The 19,637-nt window shown below is 38.3% G+C and overlaps 1 protein-coding gene and 1 non-coding gene across 2 annotated transcripts in view; one reads left to right on the forward strand and one right to left on the reverse strand.

The window, feature by feature from the left end:
• PPP4R3B (protein phosphatase 4 regulatory subunit 3B) overlaps positions 1 to 9,592 on the forward strand; it is a 119,750-nt gene extending 110,158 nt beyond the window's left edge. The window contains exon 17 of the mRNA XM_055107916.2: positions 6,541 to 9,592. Coding sequence (XP_054963891.1) covers positions 6,541 to 6,576 — 36 coding nt within the window. The 3' untranslated portion in view covers positions 6,577 to 9,592. The remainder of the gene's footprint in view (positions 1 to 6,540) is intronic.
• Positions 9,593 to 19,180: 9,588 nt separating this feature from the next.
• LOC112438947 (U6 spliceosomal RNA) lies at positions 19,181 to 19,286 on the reverse strand. The gene has a single exon (XR_003027261.2). It is a non-coding gene; the product is annotated as a U6 spliceosomal RNA (small nuclear RNA).
• Between the last annotated feature and the right edge of the window lie 351 nt (positions 19,287 to 19,637).

Below are 19,637 nucleotides of genomic sequence, written 5' to 3' on the forward strand. Positions count from 1 at the left end.
CCGCCTGTAATCCCAGGTACTCGGGAGGCTGAGGCAGGAGAATCGCTTGAACCCGGTAAGCCGAGGTTGCAGTGAGCCACTGCACTGCAGCCTGGGAGACTGCGTCTCAAAAGAAAAACAGGAAGAAAGAAAAGAAAAAAGAAAAGGCTCAGTGAGGGTCTGAGGTAACCGGGTCTCCACCTGACAGGGCTTCAGCGGCTGCAGTTCATCATTGTATCCCCAGCACCTCAGTCCCAACCATTTTCAGACCATTGGACCAGAGGCGTTTGTAATTAAAGGGTTGTCTGAAAATACAAAGCCGAGCTGTGTGAGACTCGCTGATTGTCTTACAGTCAGTTTGCATCTGTATCTTCAGGCGGGTCTTTAATCTCTTACGCTTGGATAAAGATAACTAGAATTAGGAGCTTTTCAAGGGGAAGAGCAAAGTTAATACTCACTTAAATAAATGCCTTGGTAACCGAATCTTATTGTAACTCCAACTCAGCATTTAGGTGGAGTCCATTGTGGAATGGGGTCTTCAGTGGTCATTGTGAAGGTGTTTGGAGTCCCAAAATATCTTCAGACAACCATATATATATATTTTTACATAAATAGGATTATATGTACAGTTATGAATTTTTTTCTTATATCTTTATCTTTTAAAAATATAAATTTGTGCTTTCTTTGCAACTGCATAGTATTCCATAAACCATCCTTTAGTCTATTTTTATTTTGTGAATGTGCACACAGTATCTTACCTGAATGCATGAAGATGATCATTATGTGCCTTTTTTTTTTTTTGACGGAGTCTCGCTCTGTCGCCCAGGCTGGAGTGCAGTGGCGTGACCTCAGCTCACTGCAACCTTAGCCTTCTGGGTTCAAGAGATTCTCCTGTGCCTCAGCCTCCAGAGTAGCTGGGATTACAGGCATGTGCCACCACACCCAGCTAATTTTTGTAGTTTTGGTAGGGACAGGGTTTCGCCATGTTGGCCAGGCTGGCCTCGAACTCCTGACCTCAGGTGATCCGCCTGCCTCGGCCTCCCAAAGAGTTAGGATTACAGGCGTGAGGCACCGTGCCTGGCCATGTGCAATTTTTTTCTTTTTCCTCCTCCGTGCTGTGGATTTGCCATTTTTTGCTTCCACAAACTGCTGTTATAAATGTTGCATCCTGAGAACTGTTGGTTTTATTTACTATTCCAAGGGATAGATTCCAGGAGAATTGCTAAATGAAAGAATATAATCTTGGTTAATTTGACCAAACCTCAACTGCTACATTAAATTACTTGAATTTTTTAAACCCGTAAACAATTGTGTAATGAATATACTTGCACATATGTTTTTGAACCCTAGTCTCATTATTTCCCTCGAACAAATTCTCATGGGAAAATTACTGAACTAATTATTTTAATTATTTTTTTTTTTTTTTTTTTTTTTGAGACGGAGTCTCGCTCTGTCGCCCAGGCTGGAGTGCAGTGGCGCAATCTCGGGTCACTGCAAGCTCCGCCTCCCGGGTTCGCGCCATTCTCCTGCCTCAGCCTCCCGAGTAGGCGGGACCACAGGCGCCCGCCACCACGCCCGGGTAATTTTTTGTATTTTCGGTACAGACGGGGTTTCACCATGTTAGTAGCCAGGATGGTCTCGATCTCCTGAGCTCGTGATCTGCCCGCCTCGGGCTCCCTATTTTAAATATTTTTAAAAAATAGTCTTTGCCAATCTACTAGGTTAAAATGATAGCCCCCCCACAGCCCCCCTTTTTTTTTTTCTCAAGACAGAGTCTCGCTCTGTCACCCACGCTGGAGTGCAGTGGTGACATCTTCGCTCACTGCAACCTCCACCTCCCGGGTTCAAGCGATTCTCCTGCCTCAGCCTTCCAAGGAGCTGGGATTACAGGCGCCCGCCACCAAGCCTGGCTAATTTTTGTATTTTTAGTACGGGCAGGGTTTCACTATGTTGGCCGGGCTAGGCTGGTCTCAAACTCCTGACCTCAAGTGATCTGCCTACCTCGGCCTCCCAAAGCGCTGGGATTACAGGCATGAGCCACCACGCCCGGCCTCAACCACACTCATTGTTCAGCATTAGAGTCTTTCTTTGTCTTCAGTCTCTTCCAAATGCTTCTCAATTCCACTGGAAGCAGATAACTATGATGTAGGAGTTTTCCTTTCTTTTATTTTCTTAGCCTTGTTTCTAAATCTCTAAATCTAAATGGGCAATGTGGATTCCTTCAGGCCTGCAAGTTCTCTCATTTGTTTCAAAATATTTTATTATTTCATTTTCTCCTTAAAACAAGGCTTTTCTTTTTGTTCATTGCTTGAGATTCTTATAAGCAGGATGCTTACACAGATTTGAGATAATGTATTCAATACGCTTATCATAAAATAAACAAACTCAGAAGAACAGCTTGCACACTGTTAGAGCAATGCATATGGATGTACTGGGGCAAGAGTAAGAAGATAGCATGGGTGTGTGTTACGCATAGGTCATTTAGCAGTGTTTTCAGTGTTTCACAGTAATGCAAAGCACAGTCATCTCTTGGAAAATCACAACTTATTTTGGCAATTTTATTACTCTTTTTACTGTTCTTACCACATAGGAACAAATTTTAATGTTAAAGATATGTATAACAGGCCGGGTGCGGTGGCTCATGCCTGTAATCCCAGCACTTTGAGAGGCCAAGGTGGGTGGATCACTTGAGGTCAGGAGTTTGAGACTAGCCTGCCCAACATGGCAAAACCTCGTCTCTACTAAAAATTAGCTTGGCGTGGTGATGGGCGCCTGTACTCTCAGCTAATTGGGAGGCTGAGGCAGGAAAATCGCTTGAACCCGGAGACAGAGGTTGCAGTGAGCCGATATTGCACCTCTGTACTCCACCCTGGGCAACAGAGTGAGACCCTGTCTCCAAAAAAAAAAAAAAAAGATACATGTAACAAAACTAAAATAGATGCACACACATAAATAAATATATATACACAGTACATGACACACATACACACACCAAGCACTTTTACCATGGGGTTGATAAAGGCTAGGATTACAGGCGTGAGCCACCGCGCCTGGCTGAGAACACATATTAAAAGTACTTGGGATTATGCTAGGTACTTAGTAAATGCTTAATACATATTAGATATTGTTATTGTATGTAGTTTAGGTATCGGTTTGCTTAAAAATTTGCAGCATGAATGTAAGGAACTATTCATTTTATTTTGCCTCTTCTTTCAATGACAAATCATTTGTGTTTTTTGCTGCAGCCCTAGGAAATCTCTTGCTTCTCCCCATCCCCTGTACTGATACTGAGTGTCTGCCCTACTAAAGGAATATAAAATTCAAATCGTAACAACATGACTGCATTTTCAAGGACCTTGTGAATAACAATTATTCACATTTATATAGTACTTTACAGTTTACAAAGAGATTACATCTATTTGACTTACAGCAAACTTGTGAGCTAAATAAAGATGATATTAAGATTTTCTCCCTCTTTTAAATGGTGTATTAGTTTGCTGGGACTGCTATAACAAATTACCACAGACTGGGTGGCTTGAGCGGCAGACATTTATTTTCTGAAAGTTCTGAAGTCTATAAGTCTCTGATCAAGTTGTTGGCAGGGTTGGTTTCCTTTGAGGCTTCTCGTCTTGGCTTGCAGACGGCTGTCTTCTCCCTGTGTCTATACCTGGTCTTACCCCTATACAGCCTATGTACTAATCTCCGTTTCTTATAAGGATATCAGTCATATTGGATTAAGGCCCCCTAATAACCTCATTTTAACTTAATTACCTCTTTAAAAACCTTATCTCCAAATATCGCATTCTGAGGCACTGTGGACTAGCACTTCAGCATATGAATTTGAGGGTAACACAAATTCCACACATTAACAGATGGAAGAACTGAGTCTGTGAGGTCAAGTGTCTTGCCCAGGCTCAGAGCACAGTCAGGACTTGTTTTCTGTACTAGACACCTAAGCAACAAGGAAACTTCTAATTTTCACTTTCTGATATATCATGGAATTTTTTCCACATCAATGAAAACACTTCTACATAATCCTTTTTAATATTACCTAGTTTCCCATTGTGTGATCATAATTTATGTAAGCAATCCTGCATTGATCTAAGATGTTTCTTGCACTTTTTTAAAAAATATGCCTGGGAAACATAGCGAGACCCTGCCTCTGCAAAAGAAAAAAAAATTATCCAGGAATGGTGGCAAGCACCTGTAGTGTCAGCTACTCAGGAGGCTGAGATGGGAAGATTGCTTGAATTCAGGAGTTGGAGGCTGCAGTGAGCTCTGATTACACCACTGTACTCCAGCCTGGGCAACAGAGTGAGACCCTGTCTTAAAATAATAATAATAACAACAATAATAATAATTCTACTATGAGCACCCTTGTAATTAAATATTTGCCACTAACCTTTATCATTTTGTGAAGATGAATTCCTAAAAGTAGAATTGTTGAATCACACATTATGCGGCTTTTAAAGATACTTCTACTTACTTTTTTTAAGAGTTAAGTATTGCACCTCCTACAATAATCATGGTTAAATGTTAAGTAGTTATCTTTTTTATAGTAATGTTTTATATTCATGAGTCTACACATCCATACACATGCACAGATATATCTCAGATAGTTTGGATATTGCAAAATTAATCAAGGAAAGACTATTGTGAATTCTGGAGGAGGCTGACTCATTAATTTCACGAGTGGATCTCCAACTCCAACACAATGTTTGGCACTGAGAAACCCTCATTGAATATTTGATGAATATCTGAATGATAATCTAAGAATATAGTGCCTTACATTTGCCTAAGAATAATCTATTTATCTTTGCTGCCCCTGGGAGAGATGGTAAAGTTGTAACTACTGCAAAACAGGATTTCATTTTGTTTTAACACTAACAAAACATGCTTACATTCTAGATCAGAGGGCTTAAAGTAACTATTAGCAATAGGCTTAAAAATACCCACACAATGGAAGTGTTATTTTAAGAAATAATTTATAGACCGTATAGAACATCACCAATGAATTCAGCTTTCAAGAGCAGGAAAAAGGTCACTGCTTTAATCCTGTTAATTGCCTTTATTCTGGCTCTAGAAATTTTAGAAGTTCTAAATTATAAGTTCATTGCAAATATTCTTATTTGATTATTTGGCTCATATAACGGCAAAGGAATAGAGGAGGTTTCCATGGGTTGGCAAATAAATAATTACCTGTCATATTTTGAAATTCTCCCAATGAGTTGTTACCTTTTTCATTGCATTTGCAAATGTAACATCACAAAATTGCCATTGTTTTTTCAATTTTTTTGTTTTCTGTTTCTCATAATCTATAAAATATTCAGCAGCTCAATTTAAAATAGAGAAATAACAAAAACACATTAAGCTTTCAAATTGCAGCTAAACACATTAATTTGGTGTAAAATGCTATAACCTAAAATCCTTTCTTTCTTTACTCATTGAGTGCATACTATGCTTGAAGCATTATGCTGAAAACATAGAACTACAGATGTGTTACATTCTAAATTCCAACTGTTTGACAATTTGCTTTTTTTTCAGGATAGAATGTGGTTTCTTCATCTCTAAATGTTTTGTGGGATTATTCCTGCTTTTTGACTTCCCTTTCTTTATTCATTAAGGTTTTCCCCATTGTTTTATTATTTGATTTGTGTATAGGTAAATAATCATTCTGTCCGTTTTACTTTCTTCTCTTCTACCTTTTATTACTTACTGAGTTGACTCTTTCATGTGTCTTCCATTGTGTTTTCTCACCTATTTTCCTGATTTTTTTCCTTTTAAGTACTGTATTAGTGACTTTGGGGAGGACAACTAACTTATGGAAAATGTTTATGTCTACCTTAGCTCTAATTCAAGTTCTCTTAAAGGCAGCTTTGACCTAAATTAATGGACTCTAAACTCTTTTGATCAGATACTCCATCAGTAAAAAAATGTTTGAACACTCCCCCTAATATATGAGTATATATTTATGTACAAATGATATACATGTAATATACATTTATGAATATAAATAATTATATAATGTATGATTTAAAAACAAAAGTTGACAATGGAAATTAACAAAGGATGAGATTAAAATATGTATGTTGATGTTCGAATACTTTTTCTCTGAGCATCAATGGATCATCTTGTGCACCCACTGTGGAGGCCACTAGCTTGGGCTTTATCCTTGTCAGATAAGTAAGGAAGTCAATGAGTGTCCTATTTACTCTAGTCCCTTTTAGAATATTCTGGGGAAAATGATGATGATAACTTCAAGATTCATATTTGGAACCCAGGACATTGAGCTTAACAATAATATATGTGCCTTGAAAAAATCAAACATTACAGAACTATACAATGAAGAAAGTGAAAGTCTCCCATTTTTCTTACTATCTAAAGAAAACCATTGTAATTGTTTGGTTATTGGCCTCCACATTTTTTTAAATGAACATATTAACATATATTATTATCTTCTTTAACCAAAATGTGGCCATTCTCATTTATACGAGTTGTTTCATTACTTAATTTTCCAAGGATATCTTTCTGTGTTGATAAAAAGAGATTTTCTTTTAAAAGGATGCATGGACCAGATGCCGTAGCTCATGCCTGTAATCCCAGCATTTTGGGAGGCCAAGGCAGGCAGATCTCTCAAGCCCAGGAGTTCAAGACCAGCCTGGCAACATGGTGAAACCACCATCTCTACAAAAAAAACAATAATTTGTTGGGCTTGTTGGCTCCTGCTTGTAGTCCCAGCTACTCGGGAGGCTAAGGTGGGATGTTTGCTTGAGCCTGGGAGGTCAAGGCTGCAGTGAGCCCTGACTGCACCAGTACACTCCGGCCTGGGTGATAGAGTGAGATCTTGTCTCTAAAAAATAATAAATAAATAAATAAATAAAAGATGCATGTGTTCCATTGTATGATGTATCTTAACTTATTTAATAAGTACTTATTCATACTCATTCCCAATGTTTTGCTCTGATAAACAATGGTACAATAAACATTCATGTACATATATTTTTGCATTCTTCCCTGGGTGTTTTCATAAGATAAAAGTGGAATTCTGGGTGTAAGGATATGAAATGTTTTTGGAACAATAAAATTTTCCATTGGTATTACTTAATTGTTCTCCAAAAGATAGCAGTAATACCCTCCCCAAAAGATTGGCTGCTTATTTTCCCATATCCTCTTTAGCGCTAAAAGGTATTAGCGTTTCAATGTTCTTTTTGGTCTGGAATGAAAAAAAATTTTTTACTTGTTTTAATTTGCCTTTGTTTAATTGTTAATGTGACTGAGGATTCTTTTATATATTGGTCACATATTTGTGGGAGCAATAATTTTTTGTTGTTTCTATTTTTAACTTTTCATTATGGAAATTTGCAAGCATACAGAAAAGAAACATCATGCTTTAAAAATTGTCAGCGTTTTTTGCCAAACCAAGACGTCATATTATTTTATATAGGAAGTAGGATTGGAAGATGTCATTTAATGCCCTTTTGACCCAGGCACTCACTCCTAATTCCTTGGCTTTCCATAACAAGTTGTGAACTGTCTTGCTGCAGTGAAAACGTAGTTGCTGATTTAGATCACCAGAGGGCAGACCACGGGAAAAAAGGGAAAAAAGGAAAGGAAATCAACATCAACGGAGATCCTGCTTCAGTGTGACCCAGAGGTCTTAGGGAGCTTGCTCTCCCATTAATATTGGAGAGGAGGGGAGATTAATCAGAGGCATTGTTTTAAACCGTAGTAATGCATTTAATTATCTGATAGTAATATATTTAATTATCTGAGAGTAATGTATTTTATTATCAGATAAAATGTTTTCTCATGAATTTCTAATCATTCTTTTATGGCATCCAAAAATTATGTTTTAATTACAATTGCATCAAATCTGTAAGACAGTTTGAAAAAAAAAAGGTCCTTATGATATTTATTTTTCCTGTTGAAGAATATGGTGTTTTCCCCATTTAAGTCTTCATTTGTATCTCTCAATCAGCATTGTAGTTTTCCTTATAAAGATCATGCTTATCACTCATTTTGCTTGGGTGAGTTTATTTTACATACATTCTAATTGGGTTTTGATGATTTTACAGAAATATACTGATTTTAGCAGCATTAACATTTAATATCTTTTTTTTTTTTTTTTTTTTTTTTTAGACAGAATCTCGCTCTGTCTCACAGGCTGGAGTGCAGTGGCATGATCTCGGCTCACTGCAAACTCCGCCTCGCAGGTTCACGCCGTTCTCCTGTCTCAGCCTCCCGAGTATCTGGGACTACAGGCACCCGCCACCACGCCTGGCTAATTTTTTGTATTTTTTAGTAGAGACGGGGTTTCACCATGTTAGCCAAGATGGTTTTCACCGTGTTAGCCAGGGTGGTCTCGATGTCCTGACCTCGTGATCCGCCCGCCTCAGCCTCCCAAAGTGCTAGGATTACAGGCATGAGCCACCGTGCCTGGCCAATATCTGTGTTCTTTTATTAATTATAGTAGTTATGAGGTGATTCTTTTTAATTTTCTTGCTATGCAATCATATATTCTAAAAAATATATATTTTTTGTTTTTGCCCTTCCACTGTTTCTCTTTTTTCTGTTTCGTATTTTATTACAGTCGCTAAAGATGATAAACAATGTGAAATGTTTAATAATGATGATAAAGAATGAATCTTTAGGCCAGGCACAGTGGCTCACACCCTATAATCCCAGCACTTTGGGAGGCCAAAGTGGGAGGATTGCTTCAGCCCAGGAGTTTCAGACCAGCCTGGGAAACATTTTGAGATCCTGTCCCTACAGAACATACAAATAAAATTAGCCATGCGTGGTGTGCATCTGTGGCCCCAGTTACTGGGGAGGCTGAGGTAGGTGGATCCCTTGAGCCCAGGGGGTGGAGGCTGCAGTGAACTGTGATTGCACCAGGGCACTCCAGCCTGGGTGTCAAAGGGAGACTCTGTCTCAAAAAAAAAAAAAGACAAAAGAATACATCTTTACCAGGTATAACTGACTTTTTTAAATTTTTAAGAAAGGCTGGGCATGGTGGCTCACGCCTGTAATCCCAGCACTTTGGGAAGCTGAGGCAGGCGGATCACCTGAGGTCAGGAGTTCAAGACAAGCCTGGCCAACATGGTGAAATCCCATATCTACTAAAAATAAAAAAATTAGCTAGGTGTGGTGGTGCAAGCCTGTAATCCCAGCTACTCAGGAGGCTGAGGCAGGAGGATCATTTGAACCTGGGAGGCGAGGGATACAGTGAGCCAAGATCATGCCACTGCATTCCAGCCTGGGTGACAAGAGCAAAACTTCATCTCAAAAAAAAAAAAATTGTAAGAAATACTCTTCATTATGCTTATTTTAATTTTTTTTTCACCCAGCCTGGGCAACAGAGCAAGACTCTTTGTCTCGAAACAAAGAAAAAAAAAGTTTTTGTAGAGATGGGGGTCTCACTGTGTTACCCAGGGTGGTCTTGAAGTCCTGTGCTCAAGCAATTCTCCCACTTTGGCCTCCCAAAGTGCTGGGATTACAGACATAAGCCACCTTGCCCAGCCCAGGTTAAGGTTTTAATGTATTTTTGAACTGTTTGCTGGCATTTTAACTATTTTATATCTAATATTTATAGTAGGATTTGTCTTACTAAAATTTTTTGGTGTATCACATCTTTATTGAATTATAGTGTCAGAGCTATGTTTAGCTCATAAGAGAACTAGATAATATACAATTATTTTCTCTTTTGTTCCAGAAAAATATATAATGATTTTTATCCATGTCAGTATTATTTATATATTCCTAAGGCATTTCTGAAAAGAATGCTGTTTTTAAAATTTAAAAGTGGAAAATAAATAAATGTTTGTATCACAGTAGAGACATTTTATAATTCAAAACCCTTAACTGTTAATAGAGGTTATTTTTTTTTCTACCCCTACATGTTAAAGAAGTGCCTACCAAACTCATCATAAAAGATTATTTCTGTCTGGGTGTGCTATGGGTTATACTATTATATAAAGCAGAGAAAATCCTTTATTTTCCTCAGCTGTTCTGCTCAGTCACAGAAAGAATAAAATGATGCCTAGTTATTCAGCATCTGGAATGTTATACCAAGTCAAAAGTTGCTGCATATTTACTTTTCACAAGAAGCTATTGCATTTCTTAGGTGCTGGAAGATAATAGCCACAATAAGCCATTACATTTCTTACTAGCTTATAGATAATAAAATTCCAAGGAAGTCTTCCTTGGAAGAAAAAAGGCAGTAAAGAATTTGACCCTTGTTTTATCTAGTTGTATATCTTGCCTCTAAAAGTAACTTTTCAAGCCAGCAAGGGTGTGTAAATAAAGAAAAAGAAAAAAAATAGAAGTAACTCATAGCATGGATAATTAAAAAGTAGTTGTGATAAACTTCTAGGTAAGTAATATTGATAAAGCTTAATTATGGCCCTTTCACTCACAACTGGTCATACTCCATGACAGCATCAACAGAACTTTCTACCCTAATGAAAATGTTCTATTTCTGCATGTCCAGTGTGCTCTGTGTCCAGTGTGGCTCTTGAGAGCTTGAAATATGGCTTGTACAACTGAGAAACTGAATTTTCTTTTAATTTAATTTAATTTATTTATTTATTTTGAAATGGGGTCTTGCTCTGTTTTCCAGGCTGGGGTGCAATGGCACAGTCTCAGCTCACTGCAACCTCTGCCTTCTGGGTTCAAGCGATTCTCCTACCTCAGCCTCCTGAGTAGCTGGGATTACAGGCGTGCGCCACCACGGCCGGCTAATTTTTGTATTTTTAATAGAGACAGGGTTTCACCATGTTGTCCAGGCTGGTCTTGAACTCCTGACCTCAGGTAATCTGCCCACCTCGGCCTCTCAAATTGCTGGGATTATAGGTGTGAGGCACTGTCCAGGCCTATTTAATTTTAATTAATTTGAATTTAAGTAGTCACACGTGGCTAGTAGCTACCATATTGGACAGTGCAGCTTCAAAGTATGAAATTTACTCAGTATGAGTACATTAAAAACTTAGAATGTTTCACCACTAAACATGTCCTTACTATGCATACATAATTTTCATTTCTAATATTTTGACAGTTGAGAATCAGTATCAGTCTCTGCTCATGTCTCCAAAATTATTTATACTGGCATTTTAACAATTTGGTTTGACACTTACTTCCTATCTGAGCGTCCTTATTTTGCCATTCTGAGAAGGATCTGTTTTTCCCACCTTTGGGATTTTGTTGCTGCTGTTTCCCTTTGTTAACATTCTTTTAGCTCTGTCTGTACTTTTGCATCTAATCCTACTGAATTTTTGCTATTTTTTTAATAGGTGATTTGGTTTAAATACTGGACATGAACATTTTGCCATGTATAAATTATGGATAATTATATCAAAAAATGGTCTTGGGTAAGCAGGAGAATCGCTTGAACCCAGGAGGCGGAGGTTGCAGTGAGCCGAGATCATGCCACTGGACTCCAGCATGGCGATAGAGCGAGACTCAGTCTCAAAAAAAAAGAGAGAGAAAACAAAAGAGTTTACCAGGCCGGGCATCCCAGCACTTTGGGAGAGTGCCAGTTATATCCATCTCCACAGGTTCCCTGAAGATCTCATTCTTATGACTAGTTATCTCCTTCACTCTAGAATCTAAGGAATGGTTTACAACTATTTATGGGTTCTTGTGTCTAATCTTTAAATTGTATTCTTGTTTTGTTGAGCATCCAGGGACATATTAGTTAATCATTTAGTCCTGGCTGTCTTGTGATTTTAAAAAATGCCTTTGGTGGTCGGGTGCAGTGGATCAAGCCTGTAATCCCAGCACTTTGGGAAGCCGAGGTGGGCAGATCACTTGAGCCCAAGAGTTTGGGACCCTCCTGGGCAACACGGGGAAACCCTGCCTCTACAAAAAAATACAAAAATTAGCTGAGCGTGGTGGCATGCACCTATACTCCCAGCTACTTGGGAGGCTGAGGCAGGAGAATCACTTGAACCCAGGTGGTGGAGGGTGCAGTGAGCCAAGATTGAGCCACTGCACTCCAGCCTGGGCGATAGAGTGAGAACTTGTCTCAAAAAAGAAAAAAAAAAAGGTTTATAAAAAAAATTTTAATGAGAACTGTAAGAATAGAATCAACACTTTAGTACTGAAATTACACCCATATCATTGAACTACTTTTCAAAGATGAATCCATTGTCCTAATCCATTACCATAATTACACTTTTTTAAAAACTCACTGAAACTATGCACTTCAGTAAACACCAGTTTTACATGTAGTATCCACAACCATATCCATTATTACTGAAACTTTAAGATTTGGTGTTTATACTATTGTAACAATCCTGCATATGTTGCTTCTTGTATTTCTATAGGAGTATAAATGTATATTTAAAACACATTCTGGTAACTTGTTAGCTCCCAAGTAGGGAAAAATACAAATTTTAAAAAGCCTTACAGGCCAGGCATGGTGGCTCATGCATGCAATCCCAACACTTTGGGAGGCTGAGGCAGGAGGGCAGGAGGATGGCTTGAGACCAGGAGTTTGAGACCAGCCTGGGTAACATAGCAAGTCAGCCCTCCCTCAGCCCCAACCACCACTCGTCTCTACAAAAAAAATTATTTAAAAATGTGCTTGGAGTGGTGGCATACACCTGTAGTCCCAGCTCCATAGGAGGCTGAGGAGGAAGGAAGGCCTGAGCTCAGAAGTTCAAGGCTGCAATGAGCGCAGTGAGCCATGATGGCGCCACTGCTTTCCACTCCAGGCAACAGAGCAAGAGCCTGTCTCAAAAAAAAAAAAAAAAAAAAAAAAAAAAAGAAGGATTTTGGTTTCAAATGACCTAATAGGATAAAGGAATTATTTCAATGAATTATCTTTTGATTAACAGATCTCAAAGTACCACTTTTAGAGAGGTTGGACCAACCATTCATTTGATGCTGAAACTTCATCATTTAATAAATGAATTCATCATTTAAGTCATTATCTTAAGTATTTAGGAATAATGGTGGCTGCCTAAATATAAAAAACCAAAAGCTAAGCTAATTTTAAATGAAATTATATGTGAGTGCAATCCAGCTATTGAAAACATTGAAATATTGTACTAGCTGAATATGTAACAGTTCAAACTCAAGTTTTAAAATATATTTTTCTATCATGGAGAAAATTGCCTATTAAGATTTTTTTTTTTTGAGACAGTGTCTTGCTCTGTTGCCCAGGCTAGAGTGCAGTGGTGTGATCTCACCCCACTGCAGTCTCCTCCTCCTGGGTTCAAGCGATTCTCCTGCCTCAGCCTCCCAAGTAGCTAGGATTACAGGCATGCACTACCACACCCAGCTAATTTTTTGTATTTTTAGTAGAGACAGGGTTTTGCCATGTTGGCCAGGCTCATCTCTAACTCCTGACCTCAAATGATCCGCCCACCTCGGCCTCCCAAAGTGCTGGGATTACAAGCATGAGCCACCGTGCCTGGTCCCAATTCTTGATAAAATAAAATCTTACTACCTTAATGCTCCTCTTTTTATTTATTTATTTATTTATTTATTTATTTATTTATTTTTACTATGCTACTCATGGCATCTGAACCTCACCAATTTATAATTTATAATATAAAATTTCTGCTTGCATTTTTCATAGAAAAATATTTTGTTAAAATAATAATGTGAACACAAAAAATAATATAAAACATGAGATAATCCTTGTTATTTTTGTATGTATTTTTTAAATTAATGTAGCCAGGAGTAGTGACTCATGCCTGTAATCTCAGTACTTTGGGAGACCAAGGCGGGAGGATCGCTTGATTCCAGGAATTTGAGACGAGCCTGGGAAACAGGGCAATACCATGTCTCTACAAAAAATACAAAACATTAGCTGGGCCTGGTGGCATGTGCCTGTAGGTACATGCCTGTACTCCCAGCTACTCAGGTGGCTGAGATGGGAGGATCACTTGAGATGGGGAGTTCAAGGCTGCAGTGAGCCGTGAATGTGCCACTGCACTCCAGCCTGGGTGACAAAGTGAGATTCTGTCTCAAAAAAAAAAAGTTAATGTAATGTTAAATCATTTTTTATGATAGCTGGGGATATTAGCTATTCTTATCTGTTTATTCTTTTTGATAAATTTCAGAATTATTTTGTCAAGTTCTCCCAAATTATTTTTTATTGGGATTTTGCTCTATGCATATTAATTCATTGGTGGGAGAATGACATTATTAAAATAGTAGTCTTTAAAAATATCATATTGCTTTTCTTGTACTTTATACTTTTCAGAAGAATCTTCTGGTTTTCTTCATATTGGTAATATATTTTCCCTCAAAGTTCATTAACTTATTCACATCTGCTGCTATTGTAAATTAGGATTCCTTTTTAATTACTTATTTCAAACTGAGTATTTTTGGTACCTGTGAATGGCATTTAATTTATACATGAATATTTTATATGTACTGTATATATTTTATTTGTTTTTTCCTTATTTATGTGTATTACCTTATTTCCAAACATTTTACTAAGCCTTTTAGTCTCCCACAAAATGGAAATTTTGTTTATTGTTCATTTGGTTAATCAAAAGTTATACCGACTTTTGGACTTTGGGGGCTCAGGGGAAATGGTCGAGGGTGGTGAGGAAAAGACTGCAAACCGAGTACAGTGGCATAGTGCTTAGGTGATGGGTGCACCAAAATCTCAGAAGTCACTACTAAAAAACTTATTCATGTAACCAAACACCACCTGTTCCCCAAAAACCTATGGAAATAAAAAATAAAAATAAAAAATAAAGAGTTATACCTACTTTTTATGCTATGTTCATTAAAGTTTGAAACTCACTGGAGTTGTGAGCACTGGGGTTATCACATATAGACAAAGGGCTCTTGCCTGCAGAGTTAGAAGAACAGTAGGAAAACATTCCAGAAAATCTGTAAATCATTAAGAAATAGCAATTTATGAATCTCTTAATTGATTTACAGATCAATTAAGAAATACATAATCCATTAAGAAAGACATAATTTCTGTATGTATATGTACACAGAGATTCAAGGGTATATAGAGATTTTGTTACAGGAAGTCACTTTAAGAGTGTTCAATATGAATTGACATAAACTTATGAAACTTTTTCAAATTTTTATATATTTTTAATTATTGTTTTAGAGATGGGGTCTCACTATGTTGCCCAGGCTGGTCTTGAACTCCAGGGCTCAAGCAATCCTCCTACCTTGTCCTCCAAAGTGCTGGGATTACAGTCATGAGCCACTGTGCCCCATCCAAATTCTGAAACTTTTGAAGAGGTTATTGGTATGTTGATGTTTGGGGAATAAATTAGGCATTTAATATTAATTGAATGAATGAATAATTCAATGAATGAATACATGTAGCACTTTGCTATGCCCAGAGGGTACAATGATAAGCGAAAACAGATTTGAGAAAGAGAGACATTAAGTAAAGACCAAGACAAATGCATCATCTGGTCCTGGAGAAAAGAATTTGAGGAGCCCAGAAATTTTGGCAGCCACAGGCACCCTCCCCAACGTAGCCTTAACCACCCAGAGGAAATCTAACCCTAATGGACACTATTCCCTTTGGGGTCTCCCATCCAAGTCCCTGGTTTGTGAAACAAAAGCCAGAAATACTCCTACTGGACACAGTTGTCAAACAGATGACGACCTGGGTAGGAGAGCGCCTACGCCACCACTCCACCTTCAGTTAGGTGCCTAAAACTTCTATTGCCTGACCAATTTCCTTCCTCACTTGCAAGTCGCTAAATATTCTCAACGACTTTTCAAGGAACCAGCAGAGCCTGAGACCTCAATCACGTATCCCTGAACAGCGGGTGAACCTAGCTATTCGTACTGCCCAAAAGCCAAGGATGTCCACCGTTGCCCATAGCCACTTTCCAGGGTGCCCAAACCACACACTGGCTATGCCATGTGCACCCCTGAAACAGGAAGCAAACTCCATGATCCATTGCATTTGGGTGGAGCCTCAAGTGTTTAGGACTAAGAACTGCATAAAATTTGCCTGATAACAGTTTGGAGGGAAGACTGGTTTCCAGAAAAGCATTACACTATTTTGACTTATAAACACCTTGGTTTCCCAAAGCTTCTGAATACTTTGGTCTATAATCAGCCAGTCAGTCCCAATCAGGAAAACAAAAAACACTGTACATCATTCAAACACAAAGGGATTTAATTCTGGGAAATGGTTGCAAAGGCATTGGAAAGGCTGGGGGAGAAAGGAACGAAGGCTGCCCAGAGATGAGAGCTGCTACCACTCTTAGGCTGGAGCCCTCTAGCTAGCTGCATTTGCTGCTGGAGGTTACGGTGTGGCCGGTGCCAATTCTCCACCTTCACAGAAGAGGCCCTATGTGGCCAGTGCCGAATTGGCCACTGAGACACCTCCACCACTGGTGCCAGATCAGAATGGCGTCTTTCCTCTCACCAGTAACTCTCATTGGCCAAATTTGACTAGAAGCCAGTCGGTAAAGGATTCTGGGAAATGGAGTATACACAGGCTTCCAGGCCCTGCAGTTATAAAACAGAGTGCAGAAAGGGAATGTGACATTGAGCCAAGAAATGTAACTGGCACAATAATATCAATCAGGCTGGGCATGGTGGCTCATGCCTATAATTCCAGCACTTTGGGAGGCTGAGGCGGGCAGATCACTTAAGGCCAGGAGGTCGAGACCAGCCTGCCTAATATGGTCTCTACTAAAAGTACAAAAATTAGCTGGGCGTGGTAGCCCATGCCTGTAATTCCAGCTACTAGGGAGACTGAGGCAGGAGAATTGCTCAAACCCAGGGAGCAGAGGTTGCAGTGAGCCGAGATTGCGCCACTGCACCCCAGCCTGGGCAACAGAGCAAGACTCCATCTCAAAAAAAAATTAATTAAAATAATGTTAAATAATTTTTAATCAGTTACATTTGATAGGAAATTCTGAATGACTGAACAAATATAAAACGTTAATCAGTTCCCAGTCATTTCTTGGGAAATCTTACTGTCGAGGTTTATTAGGATGGCAATAATACACCTACTATGTGCCCACAAAAATTAAAATTTTTTTTAAAAAAAGATGGCAGTAACACAAGACCAAGATAGGTAGTTAAGGATGGATGAGAAAAGGAAAAATGATGAAAGGCAGCATGGATTTTGAAAAAGACTCCATTTTTTCCAATTAGAAAGCATTTTGTCTTCAAAATTGAGGATGGGGGTAGAGGAGCAACAACTGAAACCTTTCCTTTTGTCTAAGTGGCAAGAGCCAATGAGATTCATAAGAAAAAAAATCTAGCTTACTAATTATATGTAAAGTCGCCTTTATAATGGAAGAAGAGCAAGTCACCAAAAACACAAAAGCTAGATTAAATTAGCATCCTTCAATGTCTTTAGACAACGGAGTAAAACAGCATAATAGAGTTATGTCCCAAGATTAACTTCCTTTTCATATACCACTCAGGCAGATCCACAAGCATTTGTAAAAGGCTCACATTACCATCATTTGATACCTGATGTGGAATTTTTTAAAGCTTCTTTTTATTTCCTCCACCCTCACTCTGATTCATAAAGTGCTTCGTTAGAGTTCACTGAGGTTTTGTGGCCGGAATTAAATGATTCGAAAATGAGTTAATTCCTATTTTGTTAGTTAGCATAAAAAGCATTCAATGAGCAGTGCTGAGCAGAAGGATTGCACTAATGGTAAACATGCATAGATCATTTCAAAGATTGTTTTGAAAATTCTACTGTATAGTAGAGCACATTTAATTTTAAAAGATCTTATACACTTAAAACACTAGTTTTTAAAATAAGTTTTTCTCCTTTCCAGGGCATATGTGTATGTGCACAGACATCCTACATCTATAAGTATATTTTGTGAGATACTATTCTGAAATGCTATTCCAGAGACTTTTTCCAGAATTATGGAACAGTTTAGAATTATAAAAGTTGGGATGGCTTTCTGGAACCTTTTTATTTTTTAAAAGCTGTCACTTGCTGTCATCATAAAACGCCTAATATTACCAATGGAAATTAATATTGATATAGGTATTAAAATACGCTCATCTATATATTTACATTTTTCACTTGTGATAAAAGGAAGAATATTTCTGTTATATACTTTTCTTACGTTTGTGCACAATTCTCTCTCAGTTCTCCTAGGTCTGAGGTAGTCAACCCATTTCACAGTTAAACCTTCTAGGAAAATACTGGAGATGTGAAAGCAATGGATTGAGTTATATTTGTGAAGCGTAAACTTTCCCCTCTCTCCTCTTAGAAGGGATAGGGCAAACATTCAAGACACATTCATGGAATGCTGCAATGGAGACTCCAAATGGGTGATTTCACAGGTGACCTGTTTTCAGTTCCACTCTGGCAGGATGCACAGGTGTGGTTGTGCTGATTGTTCAGATAATGAAACTTTTCCATACCCATTGTGATATGCAGAATCGTGGCCTCCAAAAATGCCCATTCCCTAATCCTCTGGAATCTGTGAAAATGTTCCTTTACATGGCAAAAGGGACTTTGCAAATGGGGTTAAGGTTAAGGATATTGAAATGGAGAGAGTACTCTGGATTATCCAGGTGGGCCCAATCTAATTACAAGGCTCTTTCAGAGTGGAGGACCTTTCCCAGCTGCAGTCAGAGGGAGTGATGTGACTATGGGAAAAGGATCAGAGGGAGATGCAATGTTGCTGGCTTTGAAGACAGAGGAAATGGACCATGAATCAAAGAATGTGGGCAAATTCTAGAAGCTGAACAAGGCAAGGAAACCTATTCTTCTTCAGCGCACCTGAAAAGTAATACAGCCATGTCAACACCTTCATTTTAGATCAGTGAGACCTGTGCCTGACTTCTGACTTAAAGAACCGTAAGATAATAAATTAATGTTATTTTAAACCACTAAGTTTGTGGTAATTTGTTACTGCAGCAATAGAAAACTGATACACCCATAAAGTCACTGCACCAACTCCCCCTAGTGCCTCGGCCATCCTGACCCTTCCCTTAGGACCCTCAGTCTAGCATAAAAGGAGTAACCCCTGGCATAGCAGGATTCCAATATCGCAGCCAGCTTTCATTCTGACTGGGCTATGACTAAGCATTACCAGTTGTGAAATATTTTGAGCATCACTTGATCACAGGGGGCAAAGTCAGCAACTTTCAAACTTTTTTTTTCCCTTCTCCACCTACAGTAAAATATACATTTTAATCTCAACCTAGGACACACACATATTATAAGACTAATATTTCATGAAACAGTACTTACCTACATGCACTGCACAATGATATTTTCAAATTCTACACTTTTCTATTTTTTTCTTACAGGGGCCATGCTAATCTTTGCTGTGTCATTCCAATTTTAGTATATGTGCTGCCAAAGGGAGCACCTTTTCTATTTTTTAATGTAAATTATAACCATTAAACTGATTTTATGATTTACCAGTAGGTTTCTATCCTCAAATGAAAAACACTGACCTAGATCGTGACAAGTCTATGGTGAAGATGTAGAGTGTCTGATACAGAATATTTTCCATTTTATTTTTTACAGAAGCATAAACATTTGTTCAGAACGTAAATTATTTCTATATGTAACCATAATTCATTGTTGTTAAATATTATTAATGTGCCAAATATGTATTTGCTTTCTCTTGGTGAATATCAAACCCATGACAGTTTGGAAATCAAGCCTAATTGTAAGAGAGTGGGACCACAGCAGGGAGATGGAATGCTCTAGAAAC

This window comes from Pan paniscus, chromosome 12, assembly GCF_029289425.2.
Source record: "Pan paniscus chromosome 12, NHGRI_mPanPan1-v2.0_pri, whole genome shotgun sequence".
Lineage (NCBI taxonomy): Eukaryota > Metazoa > Chordata > Mammalia > Primates > Hominidae > Pan > Pan paniscus.